General features: G+C 39.9%; 1 protein-coding gene across 2 annotated transcripts; it reads right to left on the bottom strand.

Annotated features, from left to right (window-relative positions):
* Window positions 1–3,494: 3,494 nt before the first annotated feature.
* On the bottom strand, window positions 3,495–19,925 carry LOC129061400 (zinc finger protein 709-like). Of its 2 annotated transcripts, XM_054562040.1 has the most exons (5): window positions 19,779–19,829; window positions 13,567–13,637; window positions 12,582–12,708; window positions 7,134–7,206; window positions 3,495–6,833 (listed from the first exon to the last, which is right to left on the bottom strand). In XM_054562040.1, exons 3-5 carry the CDS (start codon window positions 12,613–12,615, stop codon window positions 5,351–5,353), a joined length of 1,590 nt encoding a protein of 529 aa, XP_054418015.1. In that variant the 5' UTR covers window positions 12,616–12,708; window positions 13,567–13,637; window positions 19,779–19,829; the 3' UTR covers window positions 3,495–5,350. The 2 variants fall into 2 exon arrangements, with proteins under 2 accessions (XP_054418015.1, XP_054418014.1); XM_054562039.1 differs by lacking the exon at window positions 13,567–13,637 and having other exon boundaries at window positions 19,779–19,925.
* Window positions 19,926–21,778: the final 1,853 nt, after the last annotated feature.

Consider the following 21,778-nt stretch of genomic DNA (forward strand, 5'->3'; position numbering starts at 1 on the left):
GAGAGCAGGCTGCTAAAGCACCTGTGGTGCAGGAGTCTGAGCAGGGAGACACTAAGGGAGGGTCCATCATTTGGTTGGATTCTAGGGCCACCTGTTTCCCAATTTTATTTTGTGACAAAGCTGTCAGAGCTGATAATTATACAATACCTAGGACTGTTGTGGCCAAGAGTCATGCGTTGCCCCATATTTCTACTGGTCCTTCCACCCTCTCATTGCACAGCCCCCTGGTGTTGCCACAGAGAAATTTTCCAGAGTAGAACGTATGGATTTCTAACAGTGCTTCCCAGCAAACAAGCACAGAGGGAGCTTGAGATGGGAAACAGCTGTCAACAGCCTTAAGACCGTCGTGGAAAGACATGAGGCTGATGCTCGTGAACGAGGACGTCCCTGGGCAGATCGCTCTTGGGGAGAATGATATACCTTTCAGAGCCGCGTGCTTTAAAACCACAGTATTTCCAAAGACCTGACCAAGGAACCTCATGTAAACAAAGACTTGGGAAGCCTTCTCACCTCTCCTGTTATGAGGGCAAGTGCACAACTATAGGTGTTTTTTAAGACAGGATGGTGCTTCAGGAAAGCCCTGCTGGGGTCCGAGTCCTCCTCCCTCCGCCCTTCACTTCTTCGGGCGTGTCCTGAGGTGGTGGGGAAGTGTTGCACAGGTGAAAACCAAGGTTCGGCAAAGCCTAGCATCCTCTTGGCACATGAAAATTATGTTTTCTAGTAATCATTTTGAATTTATACACATACTAAGTGTGAGTTTTCACAAAAGTATTGTAATTCTATCAAAAGATGGAGTACTACAACCGATGTTTTAGGTCCCTGTTTGCCCTTTCTGGAATGCAATATAAACAGAACATATTGTCATGAGTCATTTGTGAGATTAAGTGCCTCATTCCTTGCAGTCTTCTGAGTTTAAAATTCTGACAGAGCTCAGTTAGTAGGTGGAAGGTAGCAGGCTTTCAAAATCCACATTCCACCACTATGAGCTCTGTGAGTTTGGGCACCAACTTGTTCTGCGCTGCATTTCCTCATTTGCAAGATAGAGGGCTGGACTGGCAGTGGCGCCAAGGGATAGACTAACATTAGGAAAGGACACTCTCTACAGCGCTAAGGCCGGCACTAAAAAATGGACAAGGATCAACTTTCCTTCCACCTCTAAACAAAGTCGAAGCTGTTACATTTGTGTCTTCCTGGCCCACATGCTGGAAGGCTAAGCATACGGAAACGGCAACTGTGAACAGGAAGACCGGCTCTGGGGCTCTGGGGCTCGCTGAAACAAAGAGCTGCTGGCTACTCATCTTAAAGGCACTGCAAATTCTCCTTATCCCTTTTTATGTTAAGTGAGGTTAGTACTCAAAATGATATCCTCTCTCTACAGATCACTCCTCGGATGACTGCTTTCTAAACATGTGAAGCTCTTTTATAGTGTTTCTACTAGGAAATCACAGCAGGTTTGCATAAATATATTTATTCCTACAATAAATTCAGGGTGGGTCAGAACAGTGCAGATAAACATAACCTTTTCTCAAACTGGGAGGAACTCCAGGGTTTAATGGGGTCCATACTGTGTGTGTATTGAGATGCAAAATGAAAATGCCAACTACTACTAGAAAACTTTTAAATAGTTAAACGTGAGTTAGAATTCTCTTAAATGTTCAACACAGAGACACTACAAATATATGTGACCTAAATCAATGGGAAGTCTCCAGTCCCACATCCAAACTCATGACATTATGTAGAAAACTGCAAAAAATAAAGATGAACCATGGCTGTATCTTTATAGGGAATCTTTCCTGTTAATCACAGGAATGCAGGCCTCTCTACCTGCACTGCTTCCCTCTATTTATCTCCACACCCAAGCAGTTCCTGAAACAATGTTTAGGGTGTAGTACACGGTAGAAATTCAAGTGATGATGACAGTCACTCACAGAGGATCCTACCTTCATAGCAAAGATGCATCCACACCCCAGCTGCCCTGATCTCTCTGTTTTTAACATTCTAAGCTCTCATTTCTGTCTTATATACCAAAGCATTACCATTTGTTAACCATCTCTTTTCTCACAAAAATATGAGCACCAAGACTTGTTTTGTGCCTCTATATCCAAGTCCTGCAGGGCCTTGATTATTTGTGCTACACTGTGTTTTGAATATACAGTGTCTGGTAGGTGAGGCATGTTGAAAAATGAGTCAGAAATACAGTCTTTGAGTGAGGAAGGCTTAATTGCAATAGTGGTCCTGTCCTTCTCCCTTGCTGGGCCTGTGTTCTCATGCAAATAAACACAGAGGATCCGCTTGAGTCATAAAGGAGACAAAAAAGGTTTTAATTACTTTACTAAGAAATTTATATATTTTCACTGAGGTACTTTATAATAAATAGTGCCCATCCAATACACTGTAGGAAATACATCAGTGTTTAGATAATGAGTAGGGAGACAAAAGCTGTTCCGGTGGACAGTGAGCTGGCCCCGCATGCTCTTACTGTATTGAAGAGGAAAAGGTCAAAACACTTCCATCAGCAGACAAAACTAATCAGTGAACATGTTGAATCAAGACAAAAATAAGGGTATTTTGTAATCTTCCCTCTAAAACTGGTAAGATTGCTAAGAGAACCATTTTAAATCATAGCAATGACCAAAATCCCCTACCTAATACAATGACTGACTGGAGATTCTTTTGACTTAAGTTTTACCTCTACTACACTGTTTTTGAAAACAATGTTTATGACTATCAATGATAGAATTAAGTTCACCTCCTCACAGTGTCCAATACCTCCAGAAATGTCATTTCCTTGAATAGCAATCAAATCACCTGCAAAAGCTGAAAACATGCAGGTCATTTTGCATATCCTCTTACTGACAAATTCAGTCATTTAGGGTTTTTAGTCGTTCTTATTTTTTTAAAAAAAGATTTTATTTTTAGACAGAAGGGAAGGGGGGAGAAAGAGAGGGAGAGAAACATCACTGTGAGAAACACTGATGGGCTGCCTTTCATACATACCCCACCTGGGGACTGAACCTGCAACCCAGGCATGTACCCTCACTGGGAATCGAACTGGTAATCTTTCACTTTGCAGGATGATGCCCAACCAAGCCACACCAGACAGGGCTTCAGTCATTCTTAATAGTAAAATATACACCACTCTTGTTGACTGCTGGTGTGATCCTTGCGGATTTTGACAAGATGGAACTGACAAAACGAATGAAAAAATTAGTTTTAAGACAAAAACTGTAACTATAAAAGGATAAAAAAATACAATTTACCTGAGGAAAAATTAACTAAACATGTATACACAGGATAATATTGAATGAGAATATAGGACTATTGACAAAATTACAAAGTTGATCTGAAAATTGATAATTATGATGGGCTATTTTATATACTATATGATCAGGAAATGAAAATCACAATAGTTGTTATATACAAGTTGTATAAAGAATTAATAAAATATTTCTAAGAACTTACAAAAGATTTTGTTTGACAAAAATGCACTGTTTTTAATCACGAGTACACAACTGAAAACATTTTGCAGAATTATGTACAGCTGTGAGCACTGGGAAAAAATCCATAATTTGCCTGATTAGAGGAAGGTGCTTATTCTCACATGGATGAAACTAGTTAGAGAAAGTACTACTACACAGTGCAGTAGAGGAACAAACTCCAACGTGGTTCTTTTGGACTATACCACTGCAGCTGTCATAGTGGAACCAGGAACATGGTCACTAGCGGTATCAATAGAACAAGGTATCTACTAATTGGATCTTATATGAATACACTTTAGAGATGATAGAAGTCCAAGCATCAGAATACTCCAAACCATGAAAGTACAATTAGTTGCCTGGTGGACACATGGAAGATTACAGGAAAATTGAAACAATGGATTTTCATGTGGACCTTGGGAAGGTATGTGTGGAAACCTACATCTCCGAGTAAATGGGAATCATGCAGTTGACTGTGGTTTTGAGGATACTCCTGACTGGCAGAGCAAGGAGTCATGGAAACAGACAGGAAGCAGGTGTCCTTAAGCTTCTGTGCCTCTGTCTCCCTGCCCGTACGGCAGCTCCAAAACCTGACTGATGACTCCAGTACTTCTGTATTCCAAATCTCACACAACAAGGCTTTTGGTTAATTCTAACACGGAACCATTAAAAAACAACAACAAAAAACCCAGATCCTAGAAAATGTCACATTACCCAGGTGACAAAACATGACTTAGAAGAGCTATCCCCAATTCTTCATTTTTATTGTCCAGTAAGCGGTCTATCCTAACGCAAAGTCTATCATTCCAGTCCTAGCCCTAAGGAATGACAAAGAGCAAATAACCAAAGATGTAAATACAGTTAACCCTTGAACAACATGGATTTGAATTACGCAGATCCACTTATTCACGGATTTTCTTAAAGTGACCCACACAGTCCACACATCAGCTCTGCAGCTGGGAATCAGTGTACATAGAGGGCTGACTGTAGTTATACTCAGATTTTCAACTGTGCAGGAGGTCAGCACCCATAAACCCTGCATGCTGTCATTCACATCAGACTCTGTGATAAATTTACAAATTTATGCCATCTTTTATTAGCAAGAAAAATGGAATAATGGTCTTCTGGCCAAAAAAAAAAGTAGGTTTTCTCATAAGAAAGGTGGACTATACAAGGTCTGGCACAGATAATGCCCCTTTTTTATTACAAAATCTTTCATTACGAAATCATTAAGCATATAGTTCTGTAACATATGACATTTTAGGTCAAATGTTGAATTTGCTGTCCATCTGTGCAAGACATTCATGTACCCTACCAACTACAGCCAATGGCATTACTTCTGCCGGACCCTGTATAATGGTTAAGGGATATACAGTACTTGGCACAGGGGGCCAATAGGAAAATCCCAATACCAAAATATCATACATTTATTTATTGATACCTCCTTATTTACAAAACAATGGAAACATAAAAATTAAACCTACCTGTATATTAGAAATACACTTCAATTTACCTATAGATCAGTCTTCAAAATGGAAAGAAAAAAATGTTATTAACTAACTTAAAAAGAAAATACCTATTAAACTTATGTAGTATTGCTTAGAGGATCGCCTCAATGTTCATTTTTGGAAATAATAAACATCCACAATTCAGAAGTCCACTTTAAAAATGAGGCACTGATAAAGGGAATATATTTATAACTTTTATAATGATTCTTTCTTGTTAGTTTTCTGGAACATTATACATGGATTGATTTATGTCAGGCTTCCTCGCATTATTTATATTCATAGGATTTCCTTCCAGTGAGAGTTTTCACATGTAAGAATGAAGGCCAGTTGATGTCTTTTTCCATACTGTTTACATTCAAGAGGGTTTTATGCAGTATGAGTCCTTTCATGCCTCCTAAAGGAACTGGGACGACTAAAGGCTTTCCCACATTCTTTACACTTGTACGGTTTCTCGCCAGTGTGCATTCTCACGTGCCCTCGAAAGGTAGTACGGTAAGTGAAGGCTTTTCCACATTCTTTACATTCAAAAGGCTTCTCTCCAGTATGAGTATTTTCGTGTGTTCGAAAGGATGTGTAACAACTAAAGGCTCTACCACATTGTTTACATTCATAGGGCTTCTCTCCAGTGTGAGTTCTTTCATGTATTCGAAATGAACTGGGAAAATTGAAGGCTTTCCCACATTCCTTACATTTATACGGCCCGTCTCCAGTATGCACTATCATGTGTGTTCGAACACTTGAGGGAGAAATGAAAGCTTTCCCACATTCTTTACATTTATAGGGTTTCTCTCCAGTATGCTTTCTCATGTGTCCTTGAAAGGTTGTGCGATAAATGAAAGTTTTCCCACATTCTGTACATTCATAGGGTTTCTCTCCAGTGTGTGTTCTTTCATGTATTCTAAAGGAACTGGGCCAACTGAAGGTTTTACCACACTGTTTACATTCATATGGCTTTTCTCCAGTGTGAGTTCTTTCATGTGATCGAAAAGAGCTGGGACAACTGAGGGCTTTACCACATTGCTTACATTTATAAGGTCCATCTCCTGTGTGTGTTATCATGTGTGTTCGAATGCTTGAGAGAGAAATGAAGGCTTTACCACATTCCTTACATTCATAGGGTTTTTCTCCAGTGTGAATTCTTTCGTGTATCCGTAAACCTAGAGGAGAACTGAAGGTTTTGTCACACTGTTTACATTCATATTGTTTCTCTGCAGTGTGAGTCCTTTCATGTCTTCGAAAAGAACTGGGACAACTGAGGGCTTTACCACATTGCTTACATTCATAGGGTTTTTCTCCAGTGTGATTTCGTTCATGTATTTGCAAACCTAGAGGCGATCTCAGGGATTTACCACACTGTTTACATTCGTAGGGTTTCTCTCCAGTGTGAGTTCTTTCATGTGCTCGAAATGAAGTGGAGCAACTAAAGGCTTTTCCACATTCCTTACATTTATAAGGAGCATCTCCAGTGTGTGTTATCATATGTCTTCGAAAGGTTGTGAGCCATGTGAAGGCTTTCCCACATTCGTTGCATTCATAGGGCTTCTCTCCAGTGTGAGTCCTTTCATGTCTATAAACAGATTTGTGGTAACTGAAGGCTTTCCCACATTCCTTACATTTATATGGCTTCTCTTCATATTCATGATACTCATAAGGCTTGTGTCCAGTGTGAGATCTGATGTGCCTATTAAAGGATGAAGGACGCACAAAGACTTTTCCACACACACTACATTTAAATGGTTTTTCGCCAGAAGAAATTTCCTTGTTCAGATTAAGATTTAGAATCTGGCTGATGGTTTCTCCACACTGACTACCTTCTTTGCTTTCATAGAGTTTTTCTACCATATGACTTCTGTAAAAAAAGTGAGAAACATTATTAATGATTTCTTTGTTAATTTCCTACTTATTAGGGTATTAGAATTACATTTTTTAATTTACAAAAAAAGTGGATGTTTTCTGACCTTTCTGAATTGTTTCAATATACTGAATGCTCTGTAAGAGGACTTGAGTACAGCTATTATGAAAACTGTGAAATTAATATATGAGGTTAAGGGTAAGTAAACTTGAAGTAGGAGTTGTTTTGTTTATTTTTCAGAATTCCTGACATCCTAGAATTCTAATTTGGGACAATGCTGTCTAATGAGTGACTCACCTTACTTTTCTCCCTTGGGTTTTGTACTGATTTGCAATGTTATGATCTTCCCATTTTCCCCCGAAATGCAGACCTAGAAAAATAATTCAAAATTATTATAAATTGGAGAAAAATTATTGGATTCCAGGTGCAGGTTGTGCTTAGTTTATTTACTAATATATTTCTTTTCCCATGTTGAAACAATACTTAGCTGCAAGAAATATTTGTTCTCAGTCAGAGGAATGGTGTTATGAGAAGTGCTCTTCATCTCTCCCCTCGAAATTTCAACAATTTAAACAGCTTTAATTTAACGAAGATTCTCTGCTCAATGTATAAACACGTCTGAGAGACCAGAGTATTGAAACATATGAAGGTGGGCATGTGGGAGTGAACTGAGGGGGTTGGAAGGGAGAAGAGCTGAGATGGTGCCAGGGACAGGGCCCAGAGCTCATAGCCTGGAGAGGGGAGGAATCGGATTGTCACCGCACTCCCTTCAGCAGGGAGGGCCAAAGAGATTCAGTGAAAATCCTGCACGAGTGGGCAGTACATGCTGCAGCTGAATCCAGTGACCTGGGCAGGGATGAAGCACAGAGGTGCAGCCACAGTTGTCTGGCAACCGGCATTCCAAACAGAGAAACAAAGTCACGGAGCGTGGCTGCCTGCCTTCACTCTCCCCTCATCCTCCCAGAGCTAACAGCAGGCCCCAGAAGTAGCTGTAGCAGTTAAGTGTCAGCCTGCAGAGCACATTATCTGCAAACCTGAGAACCGGTACTACAGAAACATTTTTCCTCTGTAACTAATCCCAAGGTTGGGTGGAGATACAAAGGGGAAGCCACTAAAACTGCCAGTCACCATTACTGAAAGAGCAAAGCAACCAAGGCAGCAGCCATCTCCCCCCAGCTCACCCTACCCGCTACTCATCATGGCTGCACTGCCGCAGTGTTGGGCTGCAGAGGACAGCACTGAGATTTCATTACACTTCCCTGCAGGGTTAGTTCCTGAGACTGAGACCGAGGCAAACACAGAAGAAATTCCCACCTCCCCAGGGAACACACTTTCCACCTCTCTGAAGAAATGTGAAAAGCGAGAGCAGTGCAAGAGAACTCAGAAACTTGTGCTTCAGCGTCACCTACTAGAAAACAATAGAAACACTTTTCATCAATTTACTAGAGAAGTGCGACTCATAAATACCTGCCAAGACAGAGAAGAAATCCATTAAATACCATGAATAACCAAGGTAGCAAGACAGCACAGAAAATGAAAAATCTTCAGAAAATAAACTTCAAGTCATGGAATTACGTGATTTAAATGATATTACAATTCTGAAAAAACTCAACAAGTTACAAAAAAGCATAGGCAGTTTAATTAACTCAGAAATAATATCAGTGAATGAAAAGAGTACTTTATTAAAGAGATTGAAACTTTAAAAAGAATCAGATAGGGACTTCCAGCCAAGATGGAGGCGTAGATAGATATGCTTTGCTTCCTTGCAAAACCAAAAGAAAGATAACAACCAATTTAAAAACAAAAAACCACCAGAACTGCCAGAAAATCAAACTTCATGGAAGTCCGACAACCAAGGAGTTAAAGAATAAACAGGCTGGTAGAAGGGGTGAAGAGGACGAGCGGCAAGGTGGCGGACCTGGCAGGTAAGGCGGCAGCTGGCAGTCTGGGATATCCCACATTCACATGTAGATGAGCTGGAAGGAACAACTGGGGAGTGAGACAGACTGCCCAACCCATGGTTCTAGTGCAGGAAACTAAAGCCTTAAAACGTCTGGTGGTAAAAACCTGTGGAGTTGCAGCAGAGGGAGAAACTCAGCCTCACAGGAGAGTTCGTTGGGGAGACCCATGGGGTAGCTTCTAGCACATACACAAACCCACCCACCTGGGAACCAGCAACAAGCGGGCCCAATTTGCTTGTGTGCAGCGAGAGAAGTGACTGAAAGTGGGGTGAGAGCCAAGCAAGTGGCATTGTTCCCTTTCTGACCCCTTCCCCACATGCAGTGCGACCACCCAGCCAAGTGGGTTGCCCCGCCCTGGTGAATACCTAAGGCTCCAGCCCTAACTACTTAACAGGTGCACCAAGACAAAAAAATATGGCCCAAATGAAAGAATAGATCAAAACTCCAGAAAAAGAACTAAGTGATGGGAGCTAGCCAACCTATCAGATGCAGAGTTCAAAACACTGGCAATCAGGATGCTCACAGGAATGACTGAGTATGGCCACAAAATAGAGGAAAAAGTTAAGGCTATACAAAGTGAAATAAAGAAAAATAAACAGACAACCAACAGTGAAGGGAAGGAAACCGGGACTCAAATCAACAATTTGGAACAGAAGGAAGAAATAAACATTCAACTGGAACAGAATGAAGAAACAATTCAAAAATGTGAGGAGAGGTTTAGGAACCTCTGGGACAACTTTAAACGTCCCCACATCTGAATCATAGGGGTGTCAGAAGCAGAAGCGAAAGAGCAAGAAATTAAAACTTACTTAAAAAACTAATGAAGGAACACTTCCCCGATCTGGTGGAGGAAACAGACTTTCAGAAAGTCCACGTAGCGCAGAGAGTCACAAAAACATTGGAACCAAGGAAGCACACATCAAGGCACTTACCCAAGATTAAAGATAAGGACGGAATCTTAAAGGCAGCAAGAGAAAAGGAAACAGTTACCTACAAAGGAGTTCCCATAAGGCTATCAGCTGATTTCTCCAAAGAAACCTTACAGGCAAGAAGGGGCTGGAAAAAAGTATTCAAATTAATGAAAGGAAAGGACCTATATCCAAGATGACTCTGGAAGGGCAGATAAAGTGCTTCCCAGATAAGGTAAAGTTAAAGGAGTTCATCATCACCAAGCCCTTATTATATGAAATATACTGTAACAGCATAATCAATAAAATATGCTTTAAAAAAAAAAAGAAACAGAAATTCTGGAGCTGAAGAACTCAATAAAGGAGATAAAGAACCAGTGAGGTCCTGGCTGGTGTGGCTCAGTGAACTGAGCACCGGCCTGCAAACCAAAAGGTCACCAGTTTGATTCCCAGTTAGGGCACGTGCCTGAGTTGTGGGCAAGGTCCTCAGTAGGGGATGTGCAAGAGGCACCTAATCTATATTTCTCACCCTTTCTTTCTCCCTTCCTTCCCCTCTCTCTAAAAATAAATAAAATATTTAAAAAAAAAAAAAAAAAAAAAGGAACCAGAGTGTTTAGGAAATAGAGCTGACCAGATGGAGGAAAGAATTAGTGATATGTAAGACAGAAACCTAGAAATGACACAGAAAAAAGAGAGACTTAAGCATTAAAAAAATAAAAGAGCTCTACAAGAACTATCTGACTTCCTTGGAAAGAGCAATCTAAGAATAACAGTAGTACCAGACGAAGAGAGGGAGAAGGGAATGGAAAGCCTAGTCAGAAAAAAAATTGATTAGAACTTCCCAAACCTATGGGAAAGAGCTAGATGCTTGAATCCAAGAAGCAAACAGAACATCTAATTACCTCAATTCAAAAAGACTTTTTCCAATGCACACTGTGTTCAAATTGTTAAAAATTAACAAGAAAGAATTGTTAAGGTAACCAGGGAAAAGAAGACAGTAACCTATATAGGAAAGCCCATTAGATTATCATTGGATTTTTCAGCAGAAACCCTACAAGCTAGAAGATAATGGAATAAAATATTCAAATTACTGAAAGAAATTACCAGCCAAAAATAATATATCCAGCAAAGTTATCCTTTAGATATGAAGGAGAAATACAGACTTTGAGGACCTCCCTTGCAGAAAGTACTCCAGGGTGTTACTCTAGCTGAAACAAAGAACAAAAAGTCACAAAACTACAAGTAAGATCACTAACAGGCAGACAGAAGCAAAATATCACAACCCTTTTTTAGAATAGGGTACTATACATTTAAATATCACATAAAGGTTAAAAGAGGTAATAACATCAAAGAAGAGGAAGAGTCCTGGTGGGGTGGTTCAGTTGGTTGGAACATCGTCCTGTATACCAAAAAGTTGCAGGTTCAATCCCTGGTCAGGGCACCTACGTAGGTTGTTTGTTCAATTCCCAGTCAGGGTACATACTAGAGGCAACTGATCAATGTCAATGTTTCTCTCTCTGTCTCTGTTTCTCCTTCCTCTCTCTCTGAACTCAATAAGCATATCCTAAGGTGAGGATTTTAAAAAAAGATGACGAAGGCAGTAACCACTGCAAGTTGGGAGTAAACTCACAGCATAAATAGGGATAATTTGTGACAACAAAAAACACAAAAGGGGAGGGGTAAAGGTCTGATTTTGTAAAGGGAGCAGAGATTAGATGTATTCAGAAGAAAAAGAACTAGTATACGCATATGTATAGAACTTTCTTTTACATAAACCAAATGGTAACCAAACACAAAAAAACCCAAAACTGAAACACATAACTTAAAAAAAGAGAAAATGGAAAAAGTATAGAATACCGCCAAACAAAAACAACAGATAGAAACACAAAGGAGAAGAACCAATGGGGGCACAGAATTACCAGAAAACAAAAGATAAAGTGGTTATAGGAAATCCACAATCAATCAATAATTACCCTAAATGTAAACGGACTGAATTCACCAATAAAGAGGCACAGAGTAGCAGACTGGATGAAAAAACAAAACCCAACCATATGTTACCTTTAAGAGACGCATCTAAGCTGCAAAGACAAAGGTAGATTCAAAGTGAAAGGGTGGAAAATGATTCTTCGAGCAAATAACATCCACAGAAAAGCAGGTATAGCCATCTTACACTGACAAAATAGATTTCAAGATAACAGAGGTATAACAAGAGACAAAGATGGACATTTTATAATAATAAAGGGTACACTATATCAAGAAGATGTAACACTTCATCTAGGTATATATGCACCCAATCAGGGAGCAATGCAGTATATAAAGCAACTTACTCATAGAACTAAAGGGAGAAACAGATCAAAACACAATCATAGTTGGAGACTTTAATACTCCACTGACAGTTCTAGATAGACCATCCAAACAGGAAATCAATGAAGAAATATCGGTCTAAGTGATACAGTATACCAAATGGAAATAATTGACATTTACAGAGCCTTTCATCCCAGAACACCAGATTATACATTCTTCTGTAGTGTACACTGAAAAATTCTCAAGGATAGACCATGTGTTGGACACAAAACCAGCCTCAACAAATTCAAGAAGACTGAACTAATACCAACATACCCTCCCACGACAATACTTTGAAAATAGAAATCAACTGCAAAAACAAAGCGAAAAAATCCACGAACATGTGGAGATTAAACAACATGCTACTAAAAAATGATGGGGTCAAAGAATAAAAGTTGAGCTCAAAAGATTATATAGATATCGACGAGAATGACAATACAACATATCAAAACTTCTGAAATGCAGTGAAAGCAGTAATTATAAAGTGCTTGTTTTCTAATTAACAAATTAAGTAAGAATGTAGTAATCCCTACCTATTGAGGCCAGGTTCCTGTAGGTTTCCCGCATCACATTTCTATAGAGTTTCTTCTGTGAAGGGTCTAGTAAAGCCCACTCCTCCAGGGTGAAGTTCACAGCCACATCTTCAAAGGTCACTGAGTCCTAAAACATTGCAAATATGTGTACAGTAGGATTCATGAATCTGACATCACCAGAGGTTTATACTCAATGTATAGGACGATTACATATGATTCTGTGGTCTCCGAACATTTGTTTTATGCCTTGCTCAGTAGAAACTTATTCTGCCCACACTTCCTCATCAATTTAACAGCATCATGAATACATGCAATTTATGCATTTTTGCTGTGATCACTTTAAATATTATTTCTCTCTACTGACAGCGTCTACAGCATCTTGGAGAAATGACAGAAATACTATACAAATGAAACAAGTATCATTTTAAGCACATCACTTCCTTGTGAGAAAAACTCACCTCCTCATTACCTACCACTTACTCAGCACTCCAATACGTACAGGGTCAAATCTACATTAAGTTTTAATGAATAGAAAGCAAAGAAAAACTGGAAGCTTATTTTTCTGTTCCCATCACCAAATGAGAGTCCAGGCAGCCTGTGGAAATCCAACTTGTAACAAGGATCAGCTTGCCATATCAGCCTGAAATATTCTAGGCCATTAAAAGTAGCCAGATCTGGCTGACTAAATGAAAATATTCTTGGAAACAGTAATACTTTTAACTTTTGTAATATATATCATAGACTCCGGTTTTCCATTCTCTGTTCTATTTTGTGGAACTATAAAGTTATTCAGAAGTTAGGGCTCAGACAACTTAGCATGATATGGCATGCTAAAAAAGCAAGGCAACTAGGTCTCCACGAACATCCTATCCACACGAACCTCGGGGCTGCTTCACACCAGCTTTTAGCACACATACTGAGATGATACGGTGCTAGGAGAGCTCTTTTGGTCAAACCCTAACAGCGTTCCCTGGCTCTTGCTGACCTGGAAGAACAGGTTAAGAGCTGCACATTGCAATGGAGTTCATTGAAGTCCACAGTGGTTTGATGCGCTACCTGTAATTATAAAATCTTATTAAAAAATTGTTTGCCAAGGACAAATACAAATCTTAAAGGTCTCTAAAAATGGAAAAAGCCTTAGTCATCTGAATAAATAAACTTATTTCAACTGTAATAAATTAGTGCACTTTCTGCATTATTGTACCTGTCTCATGGCGGAAATTTTGCACGCCCCCAACAGGGTTCTGGCCCACAACCCAAGCACGTGCCCCGACCATGAAATGAACTAGTGAACTTCTGGTTCACAGGCCAGTGCTCAATCCACTGAGCCGCATCAGCCAGAGCTCATGACTGAAATTTTAAAAAAGAAATGATTAGATATCTGGTTGCATCTGACTATACGTATGGATGTGTGTCTACCTTTAGAATATATTAACAAAATTGGTTTGTAAAAAGCTCTGTTTAACTAACTTAAACTAACCCAAATGTTTTTCAGGTTCTGGAATAATAGTTGATATTAAAATTCATCAAAATAGTCAAGTCTTTAGAGTTATCAACAAAGACAAGTTAGAATGATGCAAGACTTTGTTTAACATCTCATGTTTTGTGGGTAATCTAAACATATTATTGAGAATAAGTAAAATAAAAAGACATAGGTATGGACAAAAAGTTTTTTTTTAATTTATTTATTTTTGGACAGAGGGGAACGGAGGGAGAAAGAAAGGGAAAGAAACATCAATGTGTGGTTGCCTCTCACGCATCCTCTCCTGGGGACGTGGCCCACATCTCAGGCATGTTCCCTGGCTGGGAATCTAACTAGTGACCCTTTGGTTCACAGGCCGGTGCTCAATCTACTGAGCCACATCAGCCAGGGCTGAATAAAAAGTTTTTAGGTGAAACTTTTTAGTAACAATTATATGTATTTAAAAACTATTTCCTAAAATCTTTTTCTAACTTTAAACTTTAAAGTTTTGCTAGCTAGATTAACTAATGGAATTAACTGAACATTTAGATCATTTTCAAAGATAAAATACTGAAAATACTTTTAGCTTCTTATTATAAAGAAACTAAAAGATAAATTAGGGTTTGTTATTAAACATGTGACACTGAAAGACTGTACTATTTATTTATTTTTAAGTTTATTTTTAGAGAGAGGGAAAGGGAGGGAGAAAGAAAGGGAGAGAAACATCAATGTGTGAGAGAGATATCGATCAGTTGCTTCTCACATGCTCCCAACCAAGGACCTGGCCTGTAACCCAGGCATGTGCCTAGACTGAGAATCGAACTGGCAACCCTTCTGTTTGTGGGAAGATGCCCAACCAATGACCCATACCAATCAGGGTGAAAGACTGTATTGTTAAAAGTGCAGCATGTGTCTTGAAATTATGATATATATTCATAAATTGGCAATTTAAAAATAAACTGATGTAACAGTTCACAATAGCTTACTTAGTTTTCATTAGAGTTGAGGTTTTTAAAGGTAGAAATTCCAATACATGTAATTTTAACTACTGGGAATAATAAGGGAAACAACTTTGAATGCAAGAAAAAAAATTTATGTTTTCAGTAAAAGAAGGTATAAGGTATGGAAATGGATTTTTAAGGGAATTACAAGGGAAGTTGTACAAGATTTGGGATGCCTACTGCATAGTATTGGAAATCTGAACCAGGGTAATTAGACAAAGAAAAAAAAAACAAAAGCTATTCAAATGAGAAAGAAAGAAGTAAAACTGTTATTATAGTGTAAGCTCTGACAGTTTTGTTTTGTTTTTTTGTTTTGTTTTGGTAACAAAAGTGCCAGACTTATCAAAGCTTTGATTACAGAGGCATCCATATAAAAAATGTATCCACTTCAAGAGGGCTAACTTGAATAAACACATTGCCAACCACACAGTTAGATAAAATGCCAGGCTACCTCCCGCCACTGAAGATCTTTTGTTTTAGAGATCTTGGTTGATTTTGAATACTGGCCATTTGAGCCATTTGTTTTTCCTCTTCCTACACTTTAAATTCCTCTTTTTTTTTGTTTAGACGCCACCAATAAGGAGCCTGCAAGACCCTATGCCCCCACATTTAACCCCCGCAAAAAAGAAAGACCCCAGGGTCTGTGTATGCGCTCCCATACCCTTCATCTGTTACCTAGCCATGTGGCCCCAGATGTGTTGTGTCATTTCCAGGTCCTATGAGTAATAGACTTTTATTTTTTCAAAGTTTTCTGAGGGTTATTCCCAAAGTGCTTCTTGCAATAAAAAGAGCCACTAGGGCTGGTAAAACCACAACGTTGGTTATTGATAGGTTGAGACAAGTATAAAACAATTATATATAGAAAACCCCCAAAGACTCACACCAAAAAAGCTTTTAGAATAAGTGAATTCAGTAAAACTGCAGGATACAAAATCAATCTGCAAAAGCCTGTAACGTTTCTATACACAAACAATAAACTATCAGAAAGAAAAATTAAGAAAACAATCCATTTGTAAGTGCATCAAAAAAGAATAAAATATCCAGGAATAAATGTAACCAAGAAACTGAAAGACTTGTATGCTAAACTATACAAGACATTGATGAAAGAAACTCAAGACACAAATAAATGGAAAGACATTCCATGTTCATGGATTAGAAAAATCAATATTGTTAAAATGCCAATACTACAAAGCAATCTACAGATTCAGTGCAACTCCTATCAAAATTCCAGTGGCATGTCCCACGGAAATAGAACAATCATAAAATGTGTATGGAACCACAGGTGAGTCCACATAGCTAAAGAAATCTTGAGAAAGAAAAACAAATCTGAAGGCATCATGCTTCCTGATTTCAAACTGTATTACAAAGCTGTAGGAACTAAAACATGATATTGGCATAAAAAGATATACTGATCAGTGGAAGAAAACAGTCCAGAAATAAAGCCATGTTTATATGGTCAATTAATTTATGACAAAGGAGCCACGAATATAAACTGGCAAAGGACAGGCTCTTCAATAAACAAGTGTTAGGAAAACTGGATGCCACTTGCAAAAGAATGAAACCGGATCGCTATCTTACATCGTACATTAAAATTAACTCAAAATGAATGAAAGATACGGAGATCAACGGTAGCCTTATACTGTATTGTTAACGCCTACATTCTGCACCTCACTCTGTCTCGTCACGTAGCCACTGTTATCGTCTCCCATCGTCACAGGAAGGGTGAGTGTGGTTCAAGAAGGTATTTTCAAAGAGAGACACTATTCACATAACTTTTATTATAGTATGTTGTAATCTTTGTTCTGTTTATGATTAGTTATTGTTAATCTCTAACTGCCTAATTTACACATTAAACTTGTTATACTCTTCATGAATTCCGAGAGTGATCCTGGATTCTTTCAAATGTTTACATAGAAAATGTCATATTCAACAAAGTCTCATCATTTCATATCTTTAAAAACTGCTAGACTTCAAAAAAAGTATCTAGTGAATTTTTTATCCCTGCATTTTTTTTAATTGTTCAGACATATTTGTCTCCATCTTCACAACACCATTTTCCTCTGCGCCCCTCCCCCACCCCGTTCCTCAATCCTTTCTCACTTTGGATTTGTCTATGGGTCCTCCACACACGTCCCTTGACTCGACCTTTCCCTTCCTTTTCCCTGCCCCGCCCCCGCCCTCTTGATTCTGTTGTTTTTTCTTTCAACGTTGCTGGTTATATTTGCCTTGCTTGTTTGTTGTGTTGGTAAGGTTCCACTTACAGGTGAGATCATATGGTATTTGTCCTAAAATAAACAAATTTCTATATATCACACTTCACTATTTAAGTTTATTTTTAATTAATTTTTGCTACTTTAAATATTTTAACTTTTCTGTATAGGAAACCACTAAGATTTAATTATTTAAACATGAGTGAGTATAGAAGTGCAAACTATAAAATATAAACATTTTCCCTTATTTTTCTAACAACTAAAATGAGACATAGTTTGTCTCTTCACTTTATTTCACATTGGGAATATTGTAAGAAGTGAGTAGTACAGGAGTTTGCATTTAATCCTGAAACCTACTAGGACTTTCAAATATTTACAAAGTTTGAGTTGCTTTTCCCAATAGTCAATTCAAATAGAAATTCACTTGCTTTAAGAATTGTATAGTTTTTTAAATGTCAAAGTTCTCTAGGGATATGCAAATACAAAAACTGATCTTAAATTGAAAAATGCGCCTGAGAACTTGTGTATGCCCATCTCATAGCCTGAGATTCTGTTGCCTAAAAATGAAACAAAAATTCTGTTTGGTTCCAGGATTTTCTTGCCTTACAAACTTATTTCTCAATCAACTTACATTTTCAAAGCCCAAGAAATAAATAATCTTACATATCACACAGGAAATAAAATTGTGTAATGCTAAAAGAAACTACAGTTAAATCACTGATATATTCAATAGACAAAGGTATCTAATGAAAAGAAATGCAAATATTAAAACCAGCTCAGATAAAGCAGCCAGCAGTTAACATTCAGAAAGTTAAACACATTACTAAGCTTGGGGTCTGAACACTCCTGCTTGAGCCAGAACCCCTAAAGTGGGTCAGTCCCCAGGGAAGGGCCATAGCAGACATCTGAGCAGCCCCAGGAATGAACTGTGGGAGAGCCACACTCTTCCCTCCCCAAGGCTTCCATTCTCAGGAGTGAGGAACAGCTCAGCCTGATTCAGTTTAAGGGTCTGACCCAAATGAATTCCCAAATGTATGAACCCTTTGTCCAGGAAACAGAACTCCTGACCTTCACATAATTTCTCCAGTGTCACAGTCCAGTAGTGCCAGGTACTCACACACAGACTTTGTCAATACCATGCATGCAACACTCAACAAGTAAAAAACAGCCCGGCCTCCAGGCGAGGGTGGTGGCCGCCTGGTTTGGAGTCGCTGACCTCCGGCCTCCGCTTTCTGGTCAATGTTTTGCACCACCGTTTGTATTTCAAAGCACATAAACCCAGTGTTACAAGAATCCGGCAAAATCACTTAAGCCCAGTATTTATGTGTAAGGAGGAAATAAAGTTGTAGGGGACATTTACTAGTTCAACAAGGAAACCCACAAATACCTATTCCTATCAGAAATAAAAATGTCAGTTAATTAGTATGTCAAAGAAACTGATTTGTAACCAGTCATACTGGAGCACTTCTAGATGTTTTAAATGTAAGCCCTGACGGGCCATTTGAAATCACCCAAAAGATAAGGACATCAGAATATTATTACACCCATGGAGGGGGGGGCGCGGCGGGTAGGGGAGACGACAAAAAGGGAAACAAAAAATTTACGTAATACATGTAATAATATTTTATTTTTTTCCCCTGAAGTCCACCTCTTTGGAAATACTTTCTACTGCACCCAAAGCTCTAATTTACTGAAAAACTGTTTCTAGTAAATAAATCTTTTCAAAGTGACAGACGAAGGGCGGGGCAGCACTGGCCTGGAACTGTGGCGAGAGCACACACGCCACCCAGCAGCTTCCCAGGAGGAACATCCCCCCGACCGACTTCCCAGAACGTGCCTGTTCCACGGGAAATATCCCGGGGGGAGAGGCACGGGGGTTTCATACAACGGACTCCAGGTGGTTATTCCCTGCTTTCCTCTCATGTAAAATATAAGCAAAAACAAATCTCTGAAAAGAGCCAGCCGTGACTCAGTGGATAAACGATAAAATACTGCGTCTGTGTGAAATGCACTGCGGCGGACAAATAGTTAATAATGATGCTCTGAGCTAGAGAGGGGAAGAAGATGGCGTCTGGGAATGCGGGGAAAGATCCGGAAATTTAGGGCTTCACTGCCAGCCCTAGGAAGAGCTACGCTGGGGGACGGGACGTGAATTTGAGGCTCTGCTTCCTAAACATTTGGAAAAGTGAGGGGAAATAAGTCCCTTGGGGAGAAAAGGGGAACCGGGGATCCCAGAGACCACAGCTCCTCCACACAGAACCCTGGACACTGAGTCACAATGGTCCCGATGACCCTTCCCATGGTCACCGCACAATCTAGGGGTGACGCGACCAGGCGCAGGCATAGGATGGGACGGGTTCGGGCTGCCGGCAAATCCTCAACGCTGCGTGCCGGAGGGGGATGCCGTCCGAGCTGACTCGGGTCCGCAGACTCCGGAGTGAGAGCTCGGGGAGGCCGGCTCCACCTCAGCGGCTTCCAACCAGCCCCCCGTCCAGTCTCCCGACACCCACTCCTGCCCACTCACCATTTCTCGGTTCCTGGGGTTCGCCTCCCACATGACGACTCCCTTCCGCGGCACGTTCAGGCCGCAACCACAGAAGATGTGTGGCAGCCACTTGAGGTCTCTGAGAGCAGCGCAGAGGACCAGAACTCGGCAGGAGCCCGGGGCTACCAGTCCGCAGTTCACGCGGTCCACGCCAGCCTCAAAGCGCCGCCCCCACAAACGGTACCAAGGATTCCCCTGATTGGATAGCTGCAGGGCCCCGCCCCGTCAAGACTGACTGACAGCAGCCGAGGTCTAGTCGGGGAGTCGATGTTGTCCTGGCGTATTGTCAGACTCTGTCCTTTGAAGGGGACACCGAGTTTAACCAAAAGGCCACGAAGCCACTCATGGAACTGTGACCTTTCTTTACAGACTCTTGCAAGTGACCTCACCATAGGTAATTATGACTCTGGTTCCATTTTGATCGTGGACCATTGCCAGCGGGGAGACGCCCGCCCTTCCCTCCCCCACCCCCACTCATCTGGTACTTGAAAGAATCCTGTGGTCTCAGGGGCATTTAGCTCTGGAGGGAAGTTTGAACCCCTTAGTCCTAGACCAGTCCCCCAGCCTCAGAAGCCAGCATGTGTGAAACATATGGGGCAAAGTAACCACCGGAAAACCTCTTCAAGGAACTCCATTAATACCCATTTGGTGAAAGATCAAAGGAGGCAAAACTGAAAGAACACTGCTTAGTGAAAAATAATAGATGGCAAAAGTATGAAGCATAAAGAATCAGGACAATGGTCATCTGTGGGGCAGGACTGAGATGAATCAAGGACAAGAACATCAGAAGACCCTCAGCACTGCCCACAGGCCATTTATGAATCTTGATGATCCCACGGTGTCCATACTGTTATTACTAAATTGTACGGTAACACAACGTGTATATCCTTTTCTGAACATATTTGATGATAAAATTTTTTAAAAGAAATTCAGTTTTGAAGAGAATATAATTTGTATATGTTTGTTTGCCCTGTAAAGTGGCAATCTGTTTTCTGAAATATGTTGCTAATTGCATCATTGGCTTTTCCCTCATGCAGTATTAGTTTAGAAAAGCTCTGATTGAACAGAGGTTTTGTTTTTGTTTTTAAGAAATCTCCAAAAATCTAACTTTACGTTAGATCCTGGAAGATAATAGGGAGGGGGGAAAAAACCTCATGAAATAACGTGATTTCAGTCAAAAGCTATACCACAGGCATGTTCTTGTAATAATGTTGTTATAAAAACAATGGGTCTTGTTACTTCCTATCTCTAGTTTATTTTTAATTACTAATGTCATTCTTTCCTTTCCACTTTGCCTAAACAAATACAGCATTTAAACATGAAAGAGGCTAGAGAGTCAGTGACTGAATAAAAGAAAGAATAAATGATTTAGAGAAATAGATTGTTAAATTTGGTTACCCCCAACTACAACTTACTCCCTCACTTTTCCCATGGGCAGGAATTTTCAAACACGCCGCCACATTGGAACACTATTCATCTCATCCAAGCAGCTCTAAGGGCTACAGCAGGAAGAATAGCAGAAGAAAGTGTGTAGATTGGTGGGTGTGTCCTGTCTGTATGTCACCGGCCCCAGCTCATTTCTTTCTCTCTTCTGACCCAACTTCTTTATGTTCTTAGAGAGTTGGAGCTAGAGTTTAATATAAATAAAATATATGGCAACATTATCATATAACGTAATGGGGCATGTAAAGGGATTAACATTTGCATGTGTGTCTGGCATTGAAGAAAATGTAAGAACTCTGTATACAGATAAAATTGATGGATCCTTGAGATCCTCTGCTCTTTTTAAAAATTTTTTTTAAAAGATTTTACTTTATTTTTAGAGAGAGGGGAAGGGAAGGAGAAAGAGAGAAACATTAATCAGTTGCCTCTTGGCACGCCCCCAACCGGGGACCCAGCCTGCAACCCAGGCCTGTGCCCTGACTGGGAATCTAACCAGTGGCCTTTTGGTTCGCAGGCCGGCACTCAATCCACTGAGC

The sequence above is a fragment of the Pteronotus mesoamericanus genome, unplaced genomic scaffold, assembly GCF_021234165.1.
Source record: "Pteronotus mesoamericanus isolate MK-2021 breed Mesoamerican mustached bat unplaced genomic scaffold, CSHL_Meso_final scaffold_636, whole genome shotgun sequence".
NCBI lineage: Eukaryota > Metazoa > Chordata > Mammalia > Chiroptera > Mormoopidae > Pteronotus > Pteronotus mesoamericanus.

Coding starts and splice junctions, on each gene's coding strand:
- LOC129061400 (XM_054562039.1), bottom strand. CDS start 19,811: ATGTGGGAGGCGAACCCCAGGAACCGAGAAATG. Junction 12,709..19,778: donor ACCCCAGGAACCGAGAAATG/GTGAGTGGGCAG, acceptor GCAATGTTTTAG/GACTCAGTGACCTTTGAAGA. Junction 7,207..12,581: donor CAGGAACCTGGCCTCAATAG/GTAGGGATTACT, acceptor TTATTTTTCTAG/GTCTGCATTTCGGGGGAAAA.